Raw genomic sequence first — 24935 nt, forward strand, 5'->3', positions numbered from 1 at the left:
CGCAAATAAAAAATAATTAAAAAATTCTGTTAAATGGTGGATGTATTTGTGGTTCTATCATTGAAACATAGATGGCGTAATAATCCATATACTTCGATTTAATTTGAAAATTTTGCTAGTAGAGCATTCGTCTTTAGAAATTATTGTAGCATCGTAGAGGCCCTTGAAATATTCTGTAGTGCTCATCAATAACACTGGAACTATTCTATAAGATGAAATTTCGAAATTGACAATCATTAACTGTATCAATTTTTTGTTCAAATTTTGTGGATTTTTCAAAGGCCACTACGATTTTTCAATTATTCACAAAGTGGCTGTACAAAATCAGATTCTTCAAAAGCACTTTTTTTTTGTCTGTACTGGTGACTTCAAAAGCTCTCTTCTATTATCAGCTCAGAAAAGGAAAATTCAGGATTTTTATAGCACAAAAGTAGAATTACAATACAGGGTGTTTTTAAATCATTGAAATATGATTGATAATGGCCTTTTTTCATTGTTTTCACTAATTGGCCACTATTCTTAAGATGAAAATTCAAGAAAACATTTTATAGAATTTTTTTCATTGCTTCAAAAGAACGTTTGCCTATTGAATTGTTGAATTCAAAAGCACTTTTACTACTAGCTCAACAAAGCAAAATTCATGATTTTTATAGCCTAACAGTAGCGTTATAATGCAAGATTCTTATAAATCATTAAAGAATTATAGTTGCCTTCAAAATGTTCTCAACGTTTTCTGTAAAACTGTTGACTAATCTTGAGATACCAATTCAAAAATGACAATAATTCATTGTGTATTAGCAATTCTCATTAAAAATTTGTAAACTCTCTGTTCCAATCCCAGGATTAGTAAATTGAAAATATTTCAAAAGCCACTACGATGTTACAAAAATTCATTAAGTTCTTGTACTTAATAAGGATGCTTCATCTTTCAAGAACTTCGGTCACTAGCTCAGCAAAGCGAAATTTAGCATTTTTACAGCGTAATCATTGAATCATAATACTATAACACATCACCATGAACAAAAACAACAACATTACTATATGATGATTTTTCTTTCAAATTTTCAACTCTCTACTACTTTTATCCTACCAAGAAACTGTATAACAAATCAACTTTCTCATTGCAGCACATCATGGACAATTTTTTTTCAAATTTCCAACTGGACAACAAATTCACCTTATTCTTCTTCCAACGAACAAACGGTCCAAAACACCTATCCATTTCCTGTGTCTACCCCAAACGTCCACTCCAAAACCACCTGCCCCAGGTCACGCATCAAAGGTCACCACTTTCTTCAGCTCAACGTCCAAAACGCTGATCCCGCGTTTCTGGTCCTCCGCGCGCCCGGATCGCGAAGAATCGGACCGAAGGTGGACCAGTGGCTGCTCGCGGGTGGGGGGAGAAGTCGACCAGACTCTTGATCGTGTGTACCTTTACTTTGGCGAAACGGTGTCAAGAAACGGAACGCGGTTGAAGGAAAAGGTTGCTTGCAGTCTGTTTCCGATAGTCGCGACAGAAGGTGACAACGTGCTGGATACGAGTGCATATCCACGAGTGTTAGAACGATGTGAAGAGATTGGCGGGTTTCATCAAAAGCAGACATCAAGGTGAGTGTCTCTCTCTTGGTGCGGTGTTTTTGTCGGTTTTTTTTTTTTTTTTGGAGAGGTCGAAGAGTGTGACCGCTTCTGGGTGAATATTGATTTGAATGGACGGAGTATACGCGAGCACTTTCTTCTTGACCGGCTTTAGTGTTAGTTGTTAATAGGATCAATCGGTTGACACACTTTGAGGAACGTCTATTATTAAGTTATGCTCGAAAAGGCTTCCTTGTTTTTGTATCTACTTACCTACTTCTGAAATCGATAGATGGAAAATTGTAGTCAATTGAATTCTTTATTAATTTTTTTTAATCATTTATTCGATCTCTTATCCTCTGCAGGTAATATCCAGAAAAATTATTAAAATGAAGTGAAACTTAACAAAAAACGTACAAACATTTTAATCTCAACTTCACTGCAATCATTCTTCATCAATCAACCTTAGGAATCAGAAAATTACCAAAAGAAAAATTCGTATCAGATGGCTAATTTTAAGAATTTTTCTCCTCGATGTCTTTGAAGGCCTATTTGAGCCAATATTGCCCATCAAGTACTGATTTTTTCTTAGGATTATGAAAGCTAAGAGTTCTTCAGATCTTCTAAGTCACCTGATTTGATTTTTAATTAAAATTTGGAAAATTCAGGACATAATTTTCATCAAAGTTATGAAGATGCTTTATTTATAAAGGAACAAGTCGTGTAGATTCAGTTACTACCTCAGAGTTATACACATAGATAGAGGGAGCATATGTAATTTTCAGTAAGCAAATTTTCTCCCCAACATGAACTATCAAATTTGACATGAAGCGCGTGGAAATGAAAATATATCAGTGATACGATATTTCACTCAATTCGTGAGTTTCTCCACAAAGAACGCACTTCTTATGTCCCATAGTGATTTAACGTTTCAAATTAACTCAAAATATATTGAAATTAATACCTAAATATATCAGAAATTCATAAAAACGAACTTCAAGCGCGCGAAACGACGTAAAACAACCGATGACACTAGGAGAGCAAAAGTTGCCAAAACTTGGATTTCAGCAGGTAGATACAGAAAATAATAAATATTCTGCTTATTATAAATTCGACAATTAGGAAAAATATCGGATTCCAAATATTCAAATTTGCATATTTAATTGGGAATCACTCAAATAAAAATATTTCATTCAATATAATATGAATTCATAACGGTATAGTGAAATTGTGGATTTGGAAATATATCACAATTCGACAACGTAATCCAACCAGTTGGGGACATGTAAAAATTGCATATACTCGCTCTATCTATGTTTATTATTCTATGGGTGCTACCAAAAAATCTCGAAATGTCTATTTACTTTCAATTAATTTCAAAAAAGATTTCAAACATTCGAAAACTATGGGAAAGCAACTACCAAGTTGACTTCAACACTTAAACCATTTAGTAGATTTTCAGTTAAGTCCTGAATTCGTTCAAATCAAAAAATGCCAAACAAAGTAGGTACAACAATAAATCCATTTCAAAACGAAATTTTTGCATTCCTAAATAAAATTAATAACCATTAGATACGGACCTGTTACCGTCTCGACTCTCATTTAATGTAATTTATCAAACTCATATTCACCATTCTCACTGAAATTTTCACCGATTCATCGAGTTTTAATGATTTGAATTCTTCAGGTAATGTATTCTTTATTTCAAATGAGAAAGAACAACTTTCTAACTATCTATGTATTTTAATGAATAGATAATTCAAACTGAAAATATTAAATTATTCACAGTTTAAATCATACCTATATATGACAGTGAAGTGCGCGTTATTTTGGGATATTCAATATAAACAGTGACAGAGTGGACACAATAATAAAGCATATATCGGGTGTCCCAAGGTGAGTGGCCTATTAGATTATTATGGAAACTATTGATGGTAAAGATTTCAAATTTTGTGGATAGATATTTGGCCATGTAAGGTACATTTTTAAAATAATTTCACATTTCCAGTGTTGCCGGATGTACGACAATTTGGCAACAACTTTGTTATTTTGAATGGGACATCCGGTATTTCTATTTTTTTTATGATACTCCATAAAATATTAAATCTATTCACTCTTACTTTTCCATCCCTATCTTTGACGGTTTTTGAGTTATTAATTATTTTTCGAAATTTTAGGTCAAATTGGCGTATTACGAAAATGACTCTAGTTCGCTCAATATTTGAGATTTAAGTCAGAAATTTTGCAAGTCGTTAGATATTGATCTGATCTGTGTCACTGCTTTTGAATTATGGTTGTCAATAATACAGGACGGACCAAAAAAATCATCATTTGCCAAGACACAAAATTGTAAAAAAGTCTGTGTAAGTGAATAGAAGAATTGTAGAATGTGTTGAAGTGATTCCAAAAATTGAAAAATATACTAGGGGTCCAATTTGAAAAAATAGACTTTTTTACAATTTTGTAACTTGGCAATTGATGATTTTTTTTGGTGCGTCCTGTATTATTGACAACCATAATTCAAAAGCAGTGACACAGATCAGATCAATATCTAACGACTTGCAAAATTTCTGACCTAAATCTCAAATATTGAGCGAGCTAGAGTCATTTTCGTAATACGCCAATTTGACCTAAAATTTAGAAAAATAATTAATAACTCAAAAACCGTCAAAGATAGGGATGGAAAAGTAAGAGTGAATAGATTTAATATTTTATGGAGTATCATAAAAAAAATAGAAATACCGGATGTCCCATTCAAAATAACAAAGTTGTTGCCAAATTGTCGTACATCCGGCAACACTGGAAATGTGAAATTATTTCAAAAATGTACCTTAAATGGCCAAATATCTATCCACAAAATTTGAAATCTTTACCATCAATAGTTTCCATAATAATCTAATAGGCCACTCACCTTGGGACACCCGATATATAACCAGTTCCTTCAACTCATAAATACAAGGTCAAAGTTTGGATAAAAATATCGGACAGTTTTAATGCTTTAAAAAAAATAACTTTGAAGTGATGGCAAAAGCTACAGAAAATCTTGAGCATTCAAATGAAGAACCATCAACAATTGAAACAATTTTAGTTGAAGCTCCTATACAAGACGCAATAAATGATGAAAAGATTCTGGGGAAATTCAATGCTGAAACATTTACTGTTAAATTCGCTATTGAAGAACCATTGCAATTTGAAGAAGTGGTAATCAAAGTTCCTATAGAAGAAAGTGATGTGGAGTGCTCAATGGATGTAGCAATGGTCAAATCCACAAATAAAAAACTACCTACTGTTGAATTTCTATTAAAAGAGAAAAATGTAGAAAACACTTCAATATATGAAACAGAGTTAGACAATTATTCGATAGAAGACTCAGAGTTTGATGAATATTACGAGGATACTTATTTTGAAACGTTGGATATTATGTTCTGTACTGCAGTTGACGGTACTAAAATTGAGGATGTGAGTTAATTTTTAGGCTATGGAGCTGAATTTGTCAGTAAATATTTTGAAGCCCTATGTGATAAAAGTTGGAAGTGTGGAATCATTCAAATCATAGAGTAATAAACATAGATAGAGGGAGTATACGCAATTTTTACATGTCCCCAACATGGTTAGATCACGTTGTCGGATTGTGATATATTTTCAAATCCACAATTTTACTATATCGTTATAAATGTATATTATATTGAATGAAATATATTTATTTGAGTGATTCCCGATTAAATGTGAAAATTTGAATATTTGGAATCCGATATTTTTCCTAATTGTCGAATTTATAATAAGCAGAATATTTATTATTTTCTGTATCTACCTGCTGAAATCCAAGGTTTAGCAATTTTTGCTCTCCTAGTGTCATCGGTTGTTTCACGTCGTTTGGCGCGCTTGAAGTTTGTTTTCTGAATTTCTGGTATATTCAGGTATTTATTTCAATATATTTTGAGTTAATATGAAACGTTGATTCACTATGGGACATAAAAAATGCGTTCTTTGTGGAGAAACTCGCGAATTGAGTGAAATATTGTATCACTGATATGTTTTCATTTCCGCGCGCTCCATGTCAAATTTGACAGTTCATGTTGGGGACAATATTTGCTTACTAAAAATGAAATATGCGTCCTCTATCTAAGTTCATTACTCTGAGAATCGAGCCAATTTCTCTATTACTCATTGAACGTACAGTCGACGTAAATGTTACGTTCATGCTGTTTTGTTTTGTTGCCTCTATTATCCGTACAGTTTAAAATGCGTCAAAATATCAGGTTAATGTAGTTCGTGATCAGGAAGTAAATTTTGTTATTTGAAACCTTTCTGGTGATACACCTGCGATTGAAGTCAAATAACCAAGCCCAGCTATGCTTATCGGATTGGCCATGGACCTCCGAAATATCGTACAAAAATATTGCACGTATACAATTCGAGTTACTTTCACGACATAATGCTCTACTTATGTACCTATATCTGTACGATTCGTATACAGGGTGTTCCTGAATTGACGGTACAAAGGAAAATGAGAGATTCCTTGGATAATAAGGAGAAAATATATAAGGGCCTGCAAACTCTTTCTTTTCGAGTTACAGGGTGTTTCTTGTAATCGTTCTTTATCGTGATGAATAGGTATACCTGTTTTTCTAATCTTTATTCATTCGCTACAGATTCCTGAGGATTTTTCTGACAATTTTTTCTCGAAATCTGTAGCAGATACGACAAATCTACAAGAAACCAAAAAGTGTTGTACAGTATACCAAAGTTTCTTTTTACATTTTTCTAAACTACCAGTGGTCACTGACACTGAAACAATCACCCTATAGATTTTCATTCAAAATCAGCATATCACATGATGAAAAAATCAAATTGAAATATCTATGCCAAATTTAATTTGAATATCTTGTGAAAGGAAGGTGCTACGAGAACAAACTTGAAAAATTCAAACTTTAACAATCTGTACCTCGTTTGTCAATAGGACTTCATTTCTCAAAAATGATCCAAGGGATCTGAGATTTTCTTTTGTACCTCAAATTTAGGAATACTCTGTATAAAGTTGCTTCAAATTTACAATTAGAGGTTTTTTCAACTCAGAAGAAATCCATTCAAATGTCAATTATTGATATCTCATAAAACTTTAACAATCAACACATTTTATTCATTCATGGTTAATGAAAAAAAAACAACAAACTAAACACAGTTCCACTAGAATGTTTTCCTATGCACAACAATTCTAGCACCGTTAATCACTTCAGAAAACCTACTTCGTTCTCAATTAATTTCTCTATATTAAAAATTCCACATTGCGAATTCTTGTAAATTTCCTTTCAAACGGTAACATCAACTTATGACGTCTACAAACTGCAGTTATACTTGTCACGTGAGATATAAATATATATAAGTATCATATTTCCACACTGATAGGATTAGGGAAATGTACTTATTCATTGATTTCCTCGTATTGTAACAGAGTAGAAGGGACTTTAAGAACACCTGAAGAAAAGTCACCGTTTCAATGTTAACACGGTGTCACTTTAATTGTTCGATTATGTATTAGATGCAAATGAAGCTTTTGTTCCAACCTTCTGGTGTTTTAAGATCACATTTTAATTAGCAGTAAAATGGCTGGAAAGTGTTTAAGTACCTACTCTATTTATTACAGAAGGTTCCATGAACTTGAGAAGAATGTGTTTACTTCCACTGATGACAATGAAGATAATTGTTCAATATTGCCAATAATTAACCTTTAAAATTGTTCAAAAAACGAATGAATCGTTTCTGAAATAATCAACCACAATTAATTTTTTGTAAAATGTGAAAAAAAGAAAAAAATAAGTAGAGACAGAGAACAAGTTCTGGAGGAAAGAATCGGGCACTGACCCAGAAAAAATATCACCCTGTAGATTGGCTTTCAAAATTGGCATAACAGGCCAATTGAAAAGTCTACCATAGTAAAACACATTTTTTTGGTAAAATTCGATTTTACCTTCCTTTTTTTCTTCAAATGCGGCCGTATTTTAACGATTTCATCCTTTAAACGATCCAATAACGTTCTATAATAATCACTGTTGATGGTCTGGCCCTTTTAGAGATAATCAATGAATATTATATCTTGCGTATCCCAGAATACTATTGCCATAACCTTGCCAGCTGACTGTTGTGTTTTTCCTCGCTTTGGATTCGGTTCATTGTGTGCAGTCCACTCAGCTGACTGTCGATTGGACTCCGGAGTGAAATGATGGAGCCAGGTTTCATCCATTGTCACATATCGACCCAAAAATTCAGGTTTATTGCACGTATACAGTTTCAAACAATGCTCAGAATCATTAACTCGTTGCTGCTTTTGATTGATTCTCAGCTCGCGCGGCACCCATTTTGCACACAGCTTGCTCATGTACAAATATTCGTGAATGATATGATGTACATGTTCAGATGATATCTTCACAATGTCTACTATCTCGATCAACTTCACTTTACGGTCATTCAAAATCTTTTTGTGAACTTCTTTGATTTTTTCGTCGGTGACAGCCTCTTTTGGGCGTCCACTGCGTTCGCCGTCTTCGGTGCTCATTTCACCACGTTTGAACTTAGCATACCAATCAATGATGGTTGATTTTCCTGGTGCTGACCCCGGAAACTCTTCATCAAGCCAAGATTTTGCTTCAAATGTGTTTTTTCCCTTCAAAAAGCAATATTTTATCAGCACACTTTTTTCAAATAACAAAAGTAGCTATACTCACAACGCAATATCTCACAAATTAATGGCCGGACTGCTATCAAATTTTGACACGTATAGTTTGAAGGTTGGTATTTTGACTAACCATGTAAATTATTGATGGAAATAAATTACTTATTACTTAACTAAAAATCATATGGATTTAGAACTAGCACCGCCATCAGTGCGTCAGACCGAGGACTTTTCAATTGGTCTAATTTTACATTATGAAAATTTCAAATTGGAATATCTATGCCTAATTTGAATTGAATATCTTGTCATTTTTTTTTTGTTACCTATTCCATTTTAGAAACACTCTGCATATTAAATCCAAAATTATCGAAGATTTAAAATGGGAAATATGAATAAAAAAATATATGAAAGAAACATGAAACTATTAAAAATTTGAATGGAAATGACGATTCTTATAACAACCTAGCAGTTTGTTATTGACAAACGGAAAGAGTTGATAGATACAGATATCCAGCATAAATGTTTGAATGAAACGCTGTTTGTTGACGTCTATTCGAGTATTTTCACCTTCATCGATATACTCGGTATTTCAAAACGATTTTCACCTGTTTTCCAGGAACAGGTTGAGAAAGAGAAACGAAATGATTGCTATGCTAGGAATTGTTCCTTGATTATATTTATTGCAGTCGCTGAGAGGAGATAAACAAACACATGTCGCGTTATCAATCAAATGCATTTCAAACTGATTATTCCAAAGGAGACGGAAATAAATAACTGAATATTCTGAGTGAAAGTGATATTATACTTTGAAATTATCTTCTTTTTTCTTATGATGAGCTTACGCTGGTAGTAAAATATTTGTGAACACTTGAATAATTGAAAACCTGGTATACAGTATTACATATATACAGGATGTTGGGAAGAAAAAGTCCTATAAACATGGGCCCGCAACGCTTTGTTTTTGTGATACAGGGTGTTTCTTGTAATCCTACATTTTTATAATGATTAGGTATACCAGTTTATCGAGTCTTTATTATGTTTGGTCGATAAACTGAAAATGGATATCTTGGTGACAAAAAACTAAAAATCTGGTAATTACTAAACAAAGTGTGTTTTTCCAAATCAGGAATTCACACTTGTTTTTTTTTGCGATAGAAATATTTGTTAAGGTCCAAATTTCAAAATAACGAGCAGATATTAACCGTTTCGAAAATGGATCAGGCATCTGTTATGGATATTGTTTACCGAGAAATATCAATAATCTGGGCTAGGTACGTAACCAAAGGAAAAGTGAATCGATGCATAGCGTTGTCACGTATATACCGGGAGGCACTTAACCACTTGGTCCATTTCAAAGTGACCCCAAGAAATTTGCAATTTCGAACGGTTATTACGCAATTTGAGTATACAGCTTATTTTAGACGTAACAACTCCAGTCGTGCTTAACTTGCAGTAACATGGTAATTGCAAGAAGTGTGAATTTTTAATTTTATAATATAATTGAGAGTTCGATTCTCAGAGTAATAAACGTAGATAGAGGGAGCTTATTTTTACATAAAACTTTTAAATTCGTCAATTCAGTATTTCTCTATTGCTTGATATCTATAGGGACGTCTTTTTGAAACAACCTGTAGATTCGCATCAGCAATTTCACCTGAAATTAACCTATAGCTACTCTTACTATTATTTTCTCGCAGCATATTTTAAACTGTCTTCACGATTTTGCTATATGATGCCATTCAGCGATAGAAATCTGTTGGAATTTCCAGCAAACAATGTAGATCATCCCATTGTTAGTTTTTGTGCGATGGGAATGACGCAAATCAAATCTAATTGGGTTCATCAGATGAATTGAAATTAGAATTGATCTTGGTTCGATCAAAGCCTTTTACTGACACAGATCGAATAATGATAGATAAAATCATCTATTTATTGGTGAAAAAATCCATTGTTTTGTCATACCTACAACAAGGAAATCATCAAGCCAAGTAGCTTGACATTTTAACCAACTACTCGACTTGAATATCAAGCTCGTGAAAAATTACATACTTGATCTTGACTTGACTTGACTTAGATATTTATTGCTTGACTTGATGTCAAGGTACTTGATATTACTTAAGCTTGATATGCACGTGTCGCAAGTCATATATTTCTGCAATCTCGTGCGCGCTTAGACTAAATAAGGGGATTCCTCGAGCGCCGAGAGACTGAAGCATTCGCCAGTGTGACTTTATTAGTAGTTTTCTCACATTTCTATGAAATCCACTGGTAGATTTTGGTAGTTTCAGAAATTTGGGCCAAGGATTTTTCACCAACGCCAGCATCTTCAGCTCCTGTTGAAAGACAATTTCCCAGAGCTGCTCTTACAGTTACAAAAACCAGTAATAGGTTAGGCGACAAATTTGTAAGATGCCTCATGTTTCTTAAATCATGGATGGAAAATTATGAAATCAAACAAAGCCTGCAGGTTTCTCAACATTAAGAAACTTCATTCCTTTATTACTTTTGATTTTGTTACGATTTAAAGTGATTTAATTTATATTTCTATTTCAGAAAAGATGATATTTTCAGTTCTCTTATACAATAAGTTTAACGAATAAAGTGTTTTTTGCAAGGATCCTTCTCATTTCATCATTTTTTGATGGATGTGACACTACACAATAAAACTGCTAAAAATCAAGTAGCTTGATATGATTCAAGTACTTGATGAATAAATATTTGACTTGAGCTTGACTTGAAATCAAGTCAAGCTCAAGCCAAGTAGCTTGAAAATCAAGCCAAGCCGTGAATCTCTATACCTACAAATTATCTGAAATCTACGATTTCTAAAATGAAAGAAACATTTTTTTCGGAATATTATTAAATAAATTTAATGACATCGCATGATCATAAAACCCTAGCTACACAACAATAACAAACGAATGCGTGAAATTTTAAGTAATATTCTTAGGAATAGACACCTGAAGAATTTTGAAACTAAAGAATTGTATCCATTTGAAAAATCTCAGTGGGGCATCAAGGTTGGCATTGATAAGCTGTCTGAAAGTAGACTGTCATACAATCCTATTTGTGATACGGATTTTCAGCTCAGCCGACACATAACGGACAGATAGATTCAGTAGAGCGCACATGAGAAGACTTTAACGATCGACAAAGCGCGAAACCTCTATGTGATAGACACGGTTCCTTAACTCCATAATATCAGACTTCCCATACAAATTGAAGGTGAATTATGCCATAAATAATTGACTAGATTTCTTGGAATAATCGAATTTTTCATTTTTGGTCTCCCCAAGTTGGCACACTTGCTTCCCTATACTCACGCGGGGTTTGAATGACATTTATTATTTAGTTTGTTCACAGTGTCCAATTTCACAATTCCTTTAAATTAAAGATAGAAAGAGAAATGAGAGATTCCATGGATAACTTTAAGGCAAAAATTCCTCTAAATATGGGCTCGCAAATGCTGTGTTTTCGAGATACAACAAAATACTCACTACTCAGGACTACAAGAACTACTGTATCTCGAAAACAGGCGTTTGCGAGCTCATATTATTTTTATCTTATCCATGGAATTTCTCCGTTTGTTTCTCCAATATGGGAACACATACCTACTTAGTAAGTAGGTATATTTTTTTTTAAATCTCTTCTGCTTCTTACTCCTTGATCCAATGAAGTAGTTATAGTACCTATATCCAAAGTCACTTGAACTAATCCATTAAAACGCTGGGCCAGATGTCTTTTTAAAGTGGATATCGCAATCCGCTAAATACCGGGGTTTATTTGAAAGTATTGTTAGGCAAAAAATTCACTGGCCCCAAAGGAATTTCTGGAAACTTGGACAACCCTCGTATAATCGAAATATTCTGGCTTCCTCCAAGTGACTTTGGATATACCTACTACACTATAATTATTTATTCTTCCCTTGAAATGTTTAGGGATATTGGGAAGAAATTCTGATAATTATAACTCTGAAACCAACTGGAGTATTTAGCTCTCAAATGTTCTATCAAAATTCAAAGTCTCTAGATTCAGGTGTAAAAATCTTTTGTTTTGTTTTCTCGACATTGAAACAATGCAAATTCCCTGAAGATTACCCATAAGTTTCGAATCGATCTGTGGGTGAGCTTCCTGTGCAATTTCGCAAATTGCAATGATTCATCTGGTCTAGTAGGATGATAATTCCGCAATTTTCATCGTAGTAGGCAGTTCCAATATGCGGTGAAATAATCCATCAATTTTCCCAACTTTAATATCTAATTGAAGAGCAATCGCTGAATAGCATTTTGATTCGCACCGCTCTTCTGTCAGTCTATCACTTCAATACGGTTCTGATGGTGTTGTGAATAAATTTCGTAGTTGGAGAAAGGAATTTGGATTTGTTTGAAGGTTAGTGGGATACCTTTATAGTTCACCTCACCTGTATGTGCAGGAATATTTCCTTCTTTGAACTTTGGAGATGTGAAGGTTGAATTGTTGCATTTTATTGAGATGTATTGGTATGAACGGTTAGATAGATACAGACACTAAGTGTCTCGGTGGAACACGTTTTATGACTCGATTACAATAAATTATACACAAAATCAATTGAATCTCGAAATAAATAAGAAATATAAAATATGACATAAAAAAAAGAAAGTCGGAAAACTCAATTTCTTTGAAACGGATGACATTTTCATAAAAACGATAACTAGAAGATTTCTAAAGAATCTGCGGCTAAAAAACTGCGTTGAAAAATATAGGCTGCCCCATTCAAGAAATACCAACACTCCGGTATATCTCTAAGACGGTAATTGATTTCTATGATCTGTTATGAGTAACACATAAACCATAAAAATTACTGAATAAAACGTTTTAGAATTTTACGAATATCTCGAACAGAAACCAAGATATAGCGAAATATTTGAAACAGTATGATTTTTCAGAAACACCCTATAACTCGAGAACGAATCAAGATATCTATGATTTGCTTTCTGATTTCTTATTATTTCGGGGGTCCTTGAAGATTTTTTCTTCAGTCTCATAGTTCTTGAGTTGCTTTCAGTAAGTATTGAATTTTGGACACCCTGTACATACACAAAACCAACGCAGTTTTGGATGGTCCCAGATGCATCTTGCATTTTTTTTATTCTATTCATCACAATAGTATTGTTCTACCTCCAGCAAACACTGTATCAGAATTTGTATTTATCGGTTATCGACCAAATAAATAAATTTATAAATTTATCAAATAGAAATAGTTGTATAGAAATTAAAAGCACTTGATTCAATCAATAGGAGAAATATTCTCCCTTAGAAATACCCAAAATGTTTCTACTTCTAAGCAAAATTCGAATTGAATTAAATATTTCGAACTTATAGGTCAATTTTCGAACATCTGTTTACATCTTAAAAATCCACAATCGATGATTCATCTGTTTATCAGGTTTGAATAAATCAATTCATTTTTCACGCAGTTGCTTCACAAACAACAGGTGTTTCTTTACCCGAATTGATTGAAATTTTCTGGGATTTTGTTATTTCGCGATCATTTTGTTTCGAGTGACAGGATATTGTTTTCGTTTTCAAGAAACAGGGAACTTATTCCTAATAAATTTAACATTAATTTATTTTAATTCATTTCGGACATTTAATTCACTTTGTGTATATTGTATTATTGTAATTAAGTAATATAAAAGGATTTCTATTTAAAAAACACCAAATCTCCTCTATATCTCTAAAACGCTAATTAGTTCATATAATCTATAATTTGAGTATAATATAAACTATAAAAATCATTAAAAAAAAGTTTAGAATTTTTCGAATATTTCGAACAGAAACCAAGATAAAGAGAGATATTTGAAACGGTAATTTTTCAGAAACGCCCTGTAGTTCGAGAACGAATCAAAATATATTGTATGATCTGTTTTCTTCCTTATAGTTCTCGAAATGCTTTCAGTGACCATCGAATTTGGGACACCCTGTATAATTACTTCAAAATAAAACAAAATATCACAATAACAGTTCATTATATCCCTATATGTCACTTACCAATCTCTCATAACATAATCAATGTGTTTTTATAAGACCTCACACTCTGTTTGACAAGGGCCCTTTACTTCGAGGACAACTGTATATTACCTATTATGTATTGTAGAAGTTGACATACATAAAGACAAAACTGTGCAAACAAAATTACTGTGTGACCACATTAAACCTGACGAGTTCAATCTTTCAAAACAACAAAACATTATGAATTCAACATAGAAATTCTCACGAGTTATCTCAACTCATTAAAAAAAAATTTAACCATAAACGATGTCTCGCGTGGTTCGAACACCTAAAAATACAGTTATAAATTCTCTATCAAATATTTGAAAATTCCGTTCATGGTTATGGACAGAATTTTCTCCTGATAATTACTAGGGATAAAGTTATTATAAGTAATTAATCGTATAGTGTATATTATTTTTATCGATCTGATTAGTTTGTTGTATTATTTTTTTCTCTATTCGTTCTTTTTAGAGATTGAAAACAGTTTCTCAAATGAGACTTCAATTTTCATCTCATTAGTTAAGGAAAGGAATATTTTAAGGATTCAATATATTATTTTTTTATTTTTGAATCTCTGAATATTCTTCAATTTTGTCTTCAATGCTTGTACTCTAATAGTTTATTGATAATTCTGTAATATATTATATGAGCAAATAAAATAATTGATCAATTTTTCAATCAATTCGGCCGCTGCTTTTTGTTAATCTTTATCACCACTCTCTACTAAATACTTCCTTCTTGCAGATGCCATCAGAATCATCGCTGAGCAGCACAAGTAGCAGTACGAGAGATTTCAAAAGGGCGCATAGAAGATCCATGCTCTCCACAGGATCGGACATCCAGTTCACAAGAAAGAAACTCACCCACCAGTACAAACTAGGATGTATCATCATAGCCATATTTCTCATTTTACTTCTTTTCGCTGCTGGGGCAGTCTATGTTGGCTGTGAGTATTTTCGATCACTTTCACTCAATAAGTTCCGGGTCTAACCAGGAAAAACACAATTTTTCTTGAAAATTCTAGTTTATTCGTTAACATATTCACCTTTTTATCCATTTTTCAAACAACAACGAATCAAGCGTTACTTAGACTTCAATATCTCTTTCCAGGCTTTTTTGTAATACCCTGTGTAGTCCACATAAAATATTTCATTCGTCGATACGATCAATTTGATAAAAATTATTTTGATGATCAAAAATCGTATAAACTAGTTTCCTGGTGCTATTTTCCAAAAAAGAGAGTGTGACCCTAAAGTTCATCATAAGAACTAAGTAGATACATCATTTCATTCAAACCCCAAAAAAGTAAAGATCCACTAAGTTTTTCCCCAGAGTAATAAACATAGATAGAGGGATCAAATTTTGTCCCCACCATGAACTATCAAATTTGACATGAAGCGCGCGGAAATGAAAACATATCAATGATACGATATTTCACTCAATTCGCGAGTTTCTCCACAAAGAACGCAACTCTTATGTCACATGAAGAATCAAAGTTTCATATCAACTCAAAATATATTGAAATAAATACCTAAATATATCAGAAATTCAGACAACAAACTTCAAGCGCGCCAAACGACGTGAAACAACCGATGACACAAGGAGAGCAAAAGTTGCCAAACCTTGGATTTCAGCAGATAAATACGGAAAATAATAAATATTCTGCTTATTATAAATTCGACAATTAGGAAAAATATAGAATTCCAAATATTCAAATTTGCATATTTAATTGGGAATCACTCAAATAAATATACATATATTCAATATAATATACATTTATAACGATATAGTAAAATTGTGCATTTGAAAATGTATCACAATCCGACAACGTAATCTAACCATGTTGGGGGCATGTAAAAATTGCGTATACTCCCTCTATCTATGTTTATTACTCTATGGTTTTATCAAACTACTTGAATCTCAAAAAAGAATGAAAATCTGAAAAAAAGGCATACTGTATAGCTTGATTAAAAAGCCTTTTCAAAACTATCTTTCTCATCGATAGAAAAAAATTATTGCTAGTCTATTTATGACGGTTCGAAAAGTGCTAATACTTTTCTTGGTTCGTTGGCCAACAGATCTTCATACCTAATTGAAAACATTTAGAACAGTTGACATGAGTAATTCGACCAGATGTATGTAGTGTTTAGAATGCGATGAGCATAATGTTCATACCCATGACATGCTTGCTTGGCATAGATAACTTTCTATCTAATTATTACATCATTAACGTACAAGAATTATGTCTGACCTGCGAAACGATCGAATAATAGACACGAAAAAAAAATAATTGAGGCGGCAAGGAAGAAAAGAAATTGGTGGATTACATTTGACATTTGGCAAAACACCAGAAAGTTTCGAAAATTGCTACGCTCATCTCCCAAAAAATTGTCTTTGATCGGTTACCTATCTTGATACTTGAAATACAATTTCCCGAAATTTTTAATTGAATATTTCAGTTAGTTACTATGCTGAGCAGCTTCCTGGACCACTTGTATATAGAGGAACCTTCAGAATAACAGATGGAGATGTGTACACAAACGAACTGGCTGATCCCAGTAGCAGAAAGTTCAAGACAAGATCGAGAGATTACAGAGAAAGACTGAACCTGCTCTACAGAAGAAGTCCCATAAGGCATGGTTTTGGAGGTTCCGAGATATTGGCCCTCGATGGGTAAGTTGAAAAAAAGCTCAATATTTCCGGGATTACAGAGCCTGGATATCCGATTGAGATACTCTTGTTTTGTAAAACCGAGCAATTCAGAATGCACATAATCTAAAAGCATTTCTAACACGCCTACATGTCATTTCCTTCCCTCAAAGTGATGTTAGAAAGAGAATTGTCCAAATGACTGCATTTGCCATCTTCATGTTCTTGAAAAGATGTCCGATAATCAGCAATTACAGATAACAACCCTTTTTCACCATAACATAATCCAAATCTTCCCCCAGGATAGAAAACAAGGACCTGGTGATCCACTTCACCCTAAACGTAGACCCAGTCTACATAAAAGAGGTCGACGAAGACCTCCTCGAGAACATCATCCTCGAGGACATAAGACAAGGCGACAGCATCGTCTTCAAGGACGTTAAGATCGAAGAGGCCAGCGTCAACATAAGACCAAACGGGGAGATCACCAACACCACGCCACCTTCGACTGTGGCCTTCGTAGAGACCACCACGCAGCCTGTGAGACCTCCAAGGGAATGCGTGCAGACTACGCTTCCCTACTGCTCGAAGATGAGCTACAGGACTACCTCCTACCCGAACATCTTCGAGCACGAGAGCGTGGAAGACGTGGACAGGAACATCATACCGTTCAGGGAGCTGGTGGATGCCGAGTGTTACAACCATACCTACCAGTTCGTGTGTAATGTCTTGCAGCCGTATTGTTTGAAGACTGATGTGAGCATATTGCCTTGCAGGAGCTTTTGTAGGTATTTTATGGCAGGGTGTGGTAGTAGGCTGCCGGAGGACTTGAGGCAGAGGCTGGATTGCAGCAATTTTGTGGAGTATGAGGGTGACAATTGTCTTATTGAACCTGGTGAGTGGCTTCTTATTTAATTGATTTAATTTGAGGTAGTTGCGTTGTACTGAGGCCTAATGGTCTATTGTGATCATCCTTAGAGTTATTCTCACCATTAGTTGTGGTAGTCTGCAACTCTTCCTCCAGTTCTAGAGTTCTAATGAACTCCAGTATCTGAAAAGTCTTCTACAAGTGAGCAATGTCTCGCAGGAATTTGGACAGAATAAATGAATAATCAACTATGATTTTGCTAACGTTTCGGAACGGAAGATGAGCCTTGAAAAAGGAACAAGAAGTTCCGAAACGTTGGCAAAATCATAGTTGATTATTCATTTATTCTGACCAAATTCCTGTGAGAAATTGCTCAATTTTAAACATGGGTGTGAATACTACAGAGACTTCTACAAGTTTCTTGTCCAGAGCAGATTTGCGTATCCTAGAGATGGAGAGGCTTTCCGTCACCAGGTGATCTGGATATTCTTCCTCCTCCCCACAGAATCTGCAATCGTTGTTTTTTGGTAGACCCATTCTCATTAGGTGCTTCCTGAGGTGATAATGCTCTGTGAGGAATTCAGTGTGGATGTGCAGCATATTCTTTCTAAGATCCAGAAACTTCTAAGATCTCGCAGTGTCAAAGTTTCAAAGAAACTTTTTGGAATATTCCTACCCAGAAAGGTTCTTCTAGAGTGTTTCTCTTTAGGTTGTTTTTCTCCTGAAACTCTTGTCGTAGGTATATTTGCCTATAACACAGAATCTGCACTCTTGGTTTTCTGCTAAGCCTATTCTCATGAGCAGCTCCCTGAGGTGACAATGCCCTGTGAGGAATCCATCGAGGAGAAGTAGCATATTCTTGCTAAGATATAGATACTTTTTGGATCTCGCAGTATTAAAGTTTCGAAGAAACTTTTTGGAATGATCCAACCAAGGAGGATTCTGACAGAGTCTTTCTCTTTCGGTTTTTCCTTCTCCTGAAACTCTTTCTTATAGGTACATCTACCTAAACCACTGAAAGATTCTGGGCTTATTGAAAGAGTTTGTGCTTCTTGCTGCTGGCCTTTTCATTGCCTTCAATTCCTGAGAGACCGGGATCCCAGACCAAACAGAACTTGCCTTATTCTTGCCTATTTCGTTGTGTTTTCTTCAACACTCCAATACCATCTTGGAATCGATGATATTTGAGCTCAGTGCTTTGATGGCAGCTTGACTGTCAGAATGTATTGCTATATCACATTTCTGAGAGTTTCTTACTAGGTTAATTCCACACATCTTTCAATTGCAAGAGTCTCTGCCAGAAAGACACTTAGACAGTGGTCTAACGATAGTGACCATTTGGTATCAGCTCTGAATACTTCAGTGCTAGTCCTCTTCGTGGTTTTAGAACTTTCTTTATTCCATTTGATGGTATTCTTTTTGAGAATTGGAATTGTAGACTTCCTTTCCCAATTTTCTTTTTGTCTTAGTATCATAGTGAAGGTTTTCTCGGTGCTTCTTTTCTTTATCAACTCGTCACTGGAAAGGTTTGCTGATGGTATGTAATTGATCAGGGAGGACCAGCTCATTGTTAGCGGCTTCTTGAGGCTTCAGCTCACTTATCAAGAGATAAATTCTTGTTTATCGTTAAAAAGGCATCTCCTTTCACAGCCTTCAGCTTTTCTCTTCTCTCCTCCTCTCTGTTCCACTCTAAAACACTCCTGTGAAAAACGCCTAATGTAGAATATCCACCTTTCCCAGATTGCGGAGTCCAGAAGCTCCAAAACACCCAGATCTTCACCAAGACCGCCAACATAGGCGACTGGCCCTGGCACGTGGTCCTCTTCAAAGACCACGTGCACATCTGCGACGGTACCCTCATATCCCCCAGCTGGGTAGCCACCACGTCCTCCTGCTTCCAAGGTCAACCCAAGGCCGAGTGGGTGGCCAGGCTGGGTTCAGTCCGTCTGTCCCTGACCCACCCCTCTGTGGTGGAGAGGCGGGTGATCGGGTTGGTGAAATCGCCGGTGGAGGGCAGCACCATAGCGCTGGTGAAGCTGGACCGGCCGGTGATGATCACGGAGAACGTGAGGCCCATCTGTTTGCCCAAGAGGGAGACGGAGATGTCGGAGACCAGCGAGTGTAATACGGTAGGGTGGTCCAGGGATACGGAGCAGCTGAAGAGGATCCAGGTGAGGGTGACGTCGATGAGGAAGTGCGAGAATATTAGTATCTCCAGCATGAACAGCGTCTGCGCAGAGGTGGCGTATGGGCAGGAGAATTGTCACGTGAGTGTTTTGGTACTTTTTGATTATTGTACTTTAGCGTGGTGTTTTCAAGCTAGTTTTGAAAGTGCGCACTCTCTGAGATCACTGATGGAATCATCAGTTGGTCTCTGCCTTATACACCTTTCCTTCCCATCGTGGAGGGGGCAAATGAGAGATTCCTTGGATGATTTTAAGAAAAAAGTGCTATAAACATAGGCTCGCAAACGTTATGTTTTCGAGATACACGGTGTTTCTTGTAGTCCTACTTTTTTGTGTTTATTATTATACCAGTTTATCGATTTTTTATTAATCTTCGCTACAAATTGGGTAAATAAGTAGCAAAACTTATAAATAATTTATTCATCTCAACTTACTAACTGGATTTTTATAATGATTTGTATTTTCCTAAGGATTATTAGAGAATTGTTTGGATTTTTTTCTCCAAATCGGTAGCAGATACCACAAAACTAAAAGAAACCAAAAAGTGTAGTACTGGACCAGAATTTCGGATCAGCAAGATTATTTAATTAAAAGGACGTTATTTATCGAACGGGATTTAGGTTTTTACAAAAATCAAGTGATGGTTTCACATAACAACTGAACGAAGTAACAAGTTATTTGACAATTCTGGCACCAGCCTACTACTTAAACAATAAAATAACAAGGAAGTTCAATTTTTCGTAGCTAGACTCGATCTTTTTGTAGAGTGTGGTACATTACTGAATGCGTAATTTTTTTCTTTATCACCTCATGAGAAGAACCAATTTGGCATCCATAAGAAAAAAAAATTGACTAACGCGTCTCTGAAACAATGGAAAACAGAAAAAATCTGACGACACCATTAGAATCTCTATATTTGATAATGGCCACAAACCGAATTTCGTGAAGTTATCTCCAAAAACAAATAAGTTATGCAGAAAAAAATAAAATACCGATTTTCAGTTTTTTCTAGATATCTCGTGAAATTTTGGAGATATTTCGGATATGTTAACAGCAACACACTAATCCCTAAAAAACGCAACTTTTTTCTAGATTAAGCCACCCTGTATCTCTAACGGTTCTCGATATCCCTGTAGTGGCCCTCTAAATAGTTCCAACCCTGTATAACTTAGTTTCTGCTCTATCGAATCGTCATTTTTCAAGATATTCCAAAAACCAATAAATAACTTTTATACTTCGAAACTATTGAACGGATTTGTCTCGAATTTACCCTAAAACTGTCAAGTCAATAGTAGGATTCAACCTTATCATTTGAGAACATCATTAATCCAAAATTTGAAAATTAGAGACATCTAAAGGAAATAAGAATCCAACATTCCGATTAAATTTGACCAAAAAATCACATTGAAAATAAAAAATTTTACAGGAGGAAGAATTCGCCGGTAGCCCCGTGATGTGCGTAAATCCAACTACTTCAACTTGGAGTATAGTCGGAATAACAAACTGGAAGATAGCCTGTTCAAGAAACGGCATGGTCAGACCGAGAATGTACGACAAAATTTCATCGAATATCAACTGGATCCAGGACACCCTGAATTCGGACGAGTACAAAAACGACGATATATAAAATGCGAGGAAAAAACCTCTACCTTGTGAATATTGACTGTTTTATTTTATTTTTATTTTTTGTACATAAATTTTATTTTACGTGAATTTTCTATTTTATTGTTAATTATTCGTGTAACTACTCACTGGTTACCAAATAAAATGAGATTACTTAAATTTTCTTTTCCTTTTCTGCTTCGCCATAATTTCAGATTTTTCCTAACAATATTAAGAATTAATTAAATATGAAGCGCATACACATCTGGTAAAAATCACATGCTGATGTAGATGGGTATCGCCATCTATGTGCAATGGATAAAATCTTCAAAGAATCTTCGGGCTTCGTAGATGTCTAGTCGCACTCTACGAACATTTGGTGGATGCGCTATAATTAAGCGCATCCGCCAAAAAGATGTTTAATATACCTGCTATATGCTGTTCTATGGTCGCCATCTGTGTTCAGTAGCTCGAACATTATTATGATAATAAACTCATAGATTCCTGTATATGCTTTGCCTTCTATGTTCAGTAGCTCAAACGTCCTAGTGATAATAAATTCATAGATTCCTGTATGGGTTTCGCCATCTATGTTGAGTAAATCAGTTTTTCAAGTGATGAAAATATTTAAATATAGATTATAAAGCCGTGATAGAGCAAAAAACTAGAATAATAATAGCTGATTCACCACGATAACAGGAAAATTCGTTCGAATCATTTTCATATTGATCTCTGGAATTTTCTGCTACTGGTTGCGTCATTCTTATCCTGTGACCTTCCACAACAACCGGCGAGAGATTGTAATTTTTTTTGTAATTTTATTCATTCACACGTACCTAATTGCCGAACCGGTATATACAGCACAGTCCTGCTGAGTATTTATTTCGTAGTACCTCATTGACCGTTGCTGGTGTTTTTTTATCAGAATCTACTTCTGTTGGTTTGAATTTTTTTCAAGTTATTCTCCGTGTTAAGTCATAAAATGGGAATTCGCGGACGTGCTTTACATTATGTTTTCAAGGTTGCTGATAGAACTAAAACAGCGAAATTCTACAGGGATGTCCTTGGTATGAAAGTTTTGCGGCATGAGGAGTTTTCTGAAGGTTGTGAGGCTTCCTGCAATGGGTAAGTTAACACGATTTGTGAAAAATTTTGTCTAAAACGTAGTTTTTGAATTAGTCTAGATGCGTCTTTATTGCCAATCAAAATGTTAAATGCAAGAACTTCACGAAATCAATAAAAAAAATTAAATTATGTTTTTTATCTGTAATTATTTTCCTGTTCATCTCGTAAAAATTTAAAGAATTTGGATGAAACCTGACTCCTGAGAATTTCGAAAATTTGAAGAATTGCTTTGGATACAATGTATTCAAGTGTTTCTTCAACTATAAAAATCATATAATTTAGTAGGTAATCAGATGTCTAGCCAGATAATGTGGATCTGATTTGTATTTGAAGTATATCTTTTCATATCAGATTCCAAAATTGCGATTATAAGCCGAAATTTGAAATTGTCACATAAAAGACAATTTTAATCTAGGACATTCCAGTGAAAATCAAATAAGGAAATCGAAATAAATAATCTGCTATTTCAATTCAAAAATGTTTTGCGGTAAAAAAACAACACTTCCTTCATGAAATGAGTGGAAATAATAATACTGTATTGAATTTAATAGTAATTATAGGAATTTCCAGATCTTGATTCCAATTTAATTCAAGGATATTCTTAGAAAATTGTGGTTAATTGTTCAATAATCATGAAAGATAAATGATGTAACTTCACCAAAGAAAAAATTAAACTATATTAATTACATTGATAATATTTTATCTCCTTACAGGCCTTATGCAAACAGATGGAGCAAAACAATGATCGGTTATGGTCCAGAAGACTCTCATTTTGTTGTAGAATTAACATACAACTACGGAGTAAAATCCTACGAAAAGGGAAATGATTTCATTTCCATGACTATAAAAAGCAAGGAAGCATTACAAAGGGCAAAAGCAGTAAACTGGCCAATATTGCCAGATAACATACTGGAAGCCCCCGGAGGGTACAAGTTTAAGATATTAGATGAGCCACAGCCTACTGATTCCGGTAATTACTGTTTAAATGAAAATTTTAGTCCATTTATGTCATTATCAATTAAAAAACTGGCTTATCTTCTTATTTACAAAACGTCTGCTGTTTTTAATCTTTACACAATGTTTGCTTGAATTAAAGCAGCAAATTAATGATATTACTGTTTATCGAGTTTTTAGATATTTGATAATGGATTCAATTAGGAAAGTTAGTTATTTGGAGATTAAACATAACTTCTGTTTTTTTGTGTTCATTGGAATAGCTGCTGAAATGAAAAAAGGGAATTTTCTTGTATACATTCAAAAATAATAATCTTACAGATCCTGTACAAAAAGTAACATTGAGTTGTTCAGCTTTAATAAAGTCGATAACATTCTGGAACAGCATTCTTGGCTTAACAATTTTTGGAAGAACTGAAACAACAGTATTATTGGGATTCAAACAAGAAGAAGCCAAGTTAGAGCTAGTGCAAAGTGGTAAGTACGAAATATTGAAAATTATCGGAAATAGTTGTTTAATCTAATCAATTTTATTATATCATTTTTACAGACGAGCCTATAGATAGAGCCAAGGCATTTGGACGAATAGCATTCTCTTGCCCTTTTGATCAGCAAGAAGAACTGGCCAAGAAGGTGGATGAACATAAGGTGAAAATAATCCATCCCTTAACAGTGTTGCCAACCCCTGGAAAAGCAGACGTTCGAGTTTTGATTGTCGCAGATCCGGACAACCATGAAATATGTTTCGTAGATGATGAAGGTTTCAGGGAACTTTCCAAAATGGACCCCGAAGGAGATAAATTGCTCGATAAATATATCAAAACAGATAAATCTTAAGTGAAACTATCCATTCCTGGAGTTTAATATTATAAATCAAGTTAATGCTGTTATTTTATGATAAAATATATATTTTTTATTGGATATTTTTGAGTGTGAAAAGATCTCAAATAAAATATTGTTTAAAATTTCATTTCTGCATTTTTGGATGTTAATCAGGTATTTGATAGGATTTGGCATGAAGGCCTTCAAACAGAACAAAATTCAAAGGTGAATATTCTACTATAAAGCAATAAAGCAGGTGTTCCCCAAGGGAGTGTACTGGGTCTACTATACTTCTTATACAGGGTGTTTCTAAATTGGAGGTACAAAGGGTAATGAAAGATTCCTTGGATAATTAAAAAAACCTATACAAGGGCCTTCAAACCTTTCATTTTTGAAATACAGGGTGTTTCTTATAGAACTACTTCTTTTGATGATTATACCAGTTTATCGA

General features: G+C 34.4%; 2 protein-coding genes across 4 annotated transcripts in view; both read left to right on the forward strand.

The window, feature by feature from the left end:
- Positions 1–21758, forward strand: part of LOC123681244 (plasma kallikrein) — a 38944-nt gene extending 17186 nt beyond the window's left edge. Inside the window, exons 1-6 of one of the 3 annotated variants that reach the window (XM_045619525.1) lie at positions 1133–1608; positions 15023–15224; positions 16738–16951; positions 17230–17822; positions 19536–20062; positions 21408–21758. In XM_045619525.1, coding sequence (XP_045475481.1) covers positions 15023–15224; positions 16738–16951; positions 17230–17822; positions 19536–20062; positions 21408–21608 — 1737 coding nt within the window. In that variant the 5' untranslated portion in view covers positions 1133–1608 and the 3' untranslated portion in view covers positions 21609–21758. Of the gene's footprint in view, positions 1–1132; positions 1609–12512; positions 12635–15022; positions 15225–16737; positions 16952–17229; positions 17823–19535; positions 20063–21407 lie in introns of those variants that run through there. The other 2 variants (XM_045619527.1, XM_045619524.1) reach the window with 2 other exon arrangements.
- Positions 21759–22246: 488 nt separating this feature from the next.
- On the forward strand, positions 22247–24632 carry LOC123681246 (glyoxalase domain-containing protein 4). Its single transcript, XM_045619529.1, has 4 exons — positions 22247–22708; positions 23422–23678; positions 23984–24139; positions 24213–24632. The coding sequence occupies exons 1-4, from the start codon at positions 22566–22568 to the stop codon at positions 24497–24499; spliced, it is 843 nt and encodes a 280-aa protein (XP_045475485.1). The 5' UTR covers positions 22247–22565; the 3' UTR covers positions 24500–24632.
- The last annotated feature ends 303 nt before the right edge of the window (positions 24633–24935 follow it).

This window comes from Harmonia axyridis, chromosome 5 (genome assembly GCF_914767665.1).
Source record: "Harmonia axyridis chromosome 5, icHarAxyr1.1, whole genome shotgun sequence".
Taxonomy (NCBI): Eukaryota; Metazoa; Arthropoda; class Insecta; order Coleoptera; family Coccinellidae; genus Harmonia; species Harmonia axyridis.

Excerpts from the sequence above, each read along its gene's own strand:
- LOC123681246 (XM_045619529.1), top strand. The coding sequence starts at position 22,566 with ATGGGAATTCGCGGACGTGCTTTACATTATGTTTTCAAGGTTGCTGAT. Across the intron at positions 22,709-23,421 it reads TGTGAGGCTTCCTGCAATGG|GCCTTATGCAAACAGATGGA; the intron begins GTAAGTTAACAC and ends ATCTCCTTACAG. Across the intron at positions 23,679-23,983 it reads GCCACAGCCTACTGATTCCG|ATCCTGTACAAAAAGTAACA; the intron begins GTAATTACTGTT and ends ATAATCTTACAG.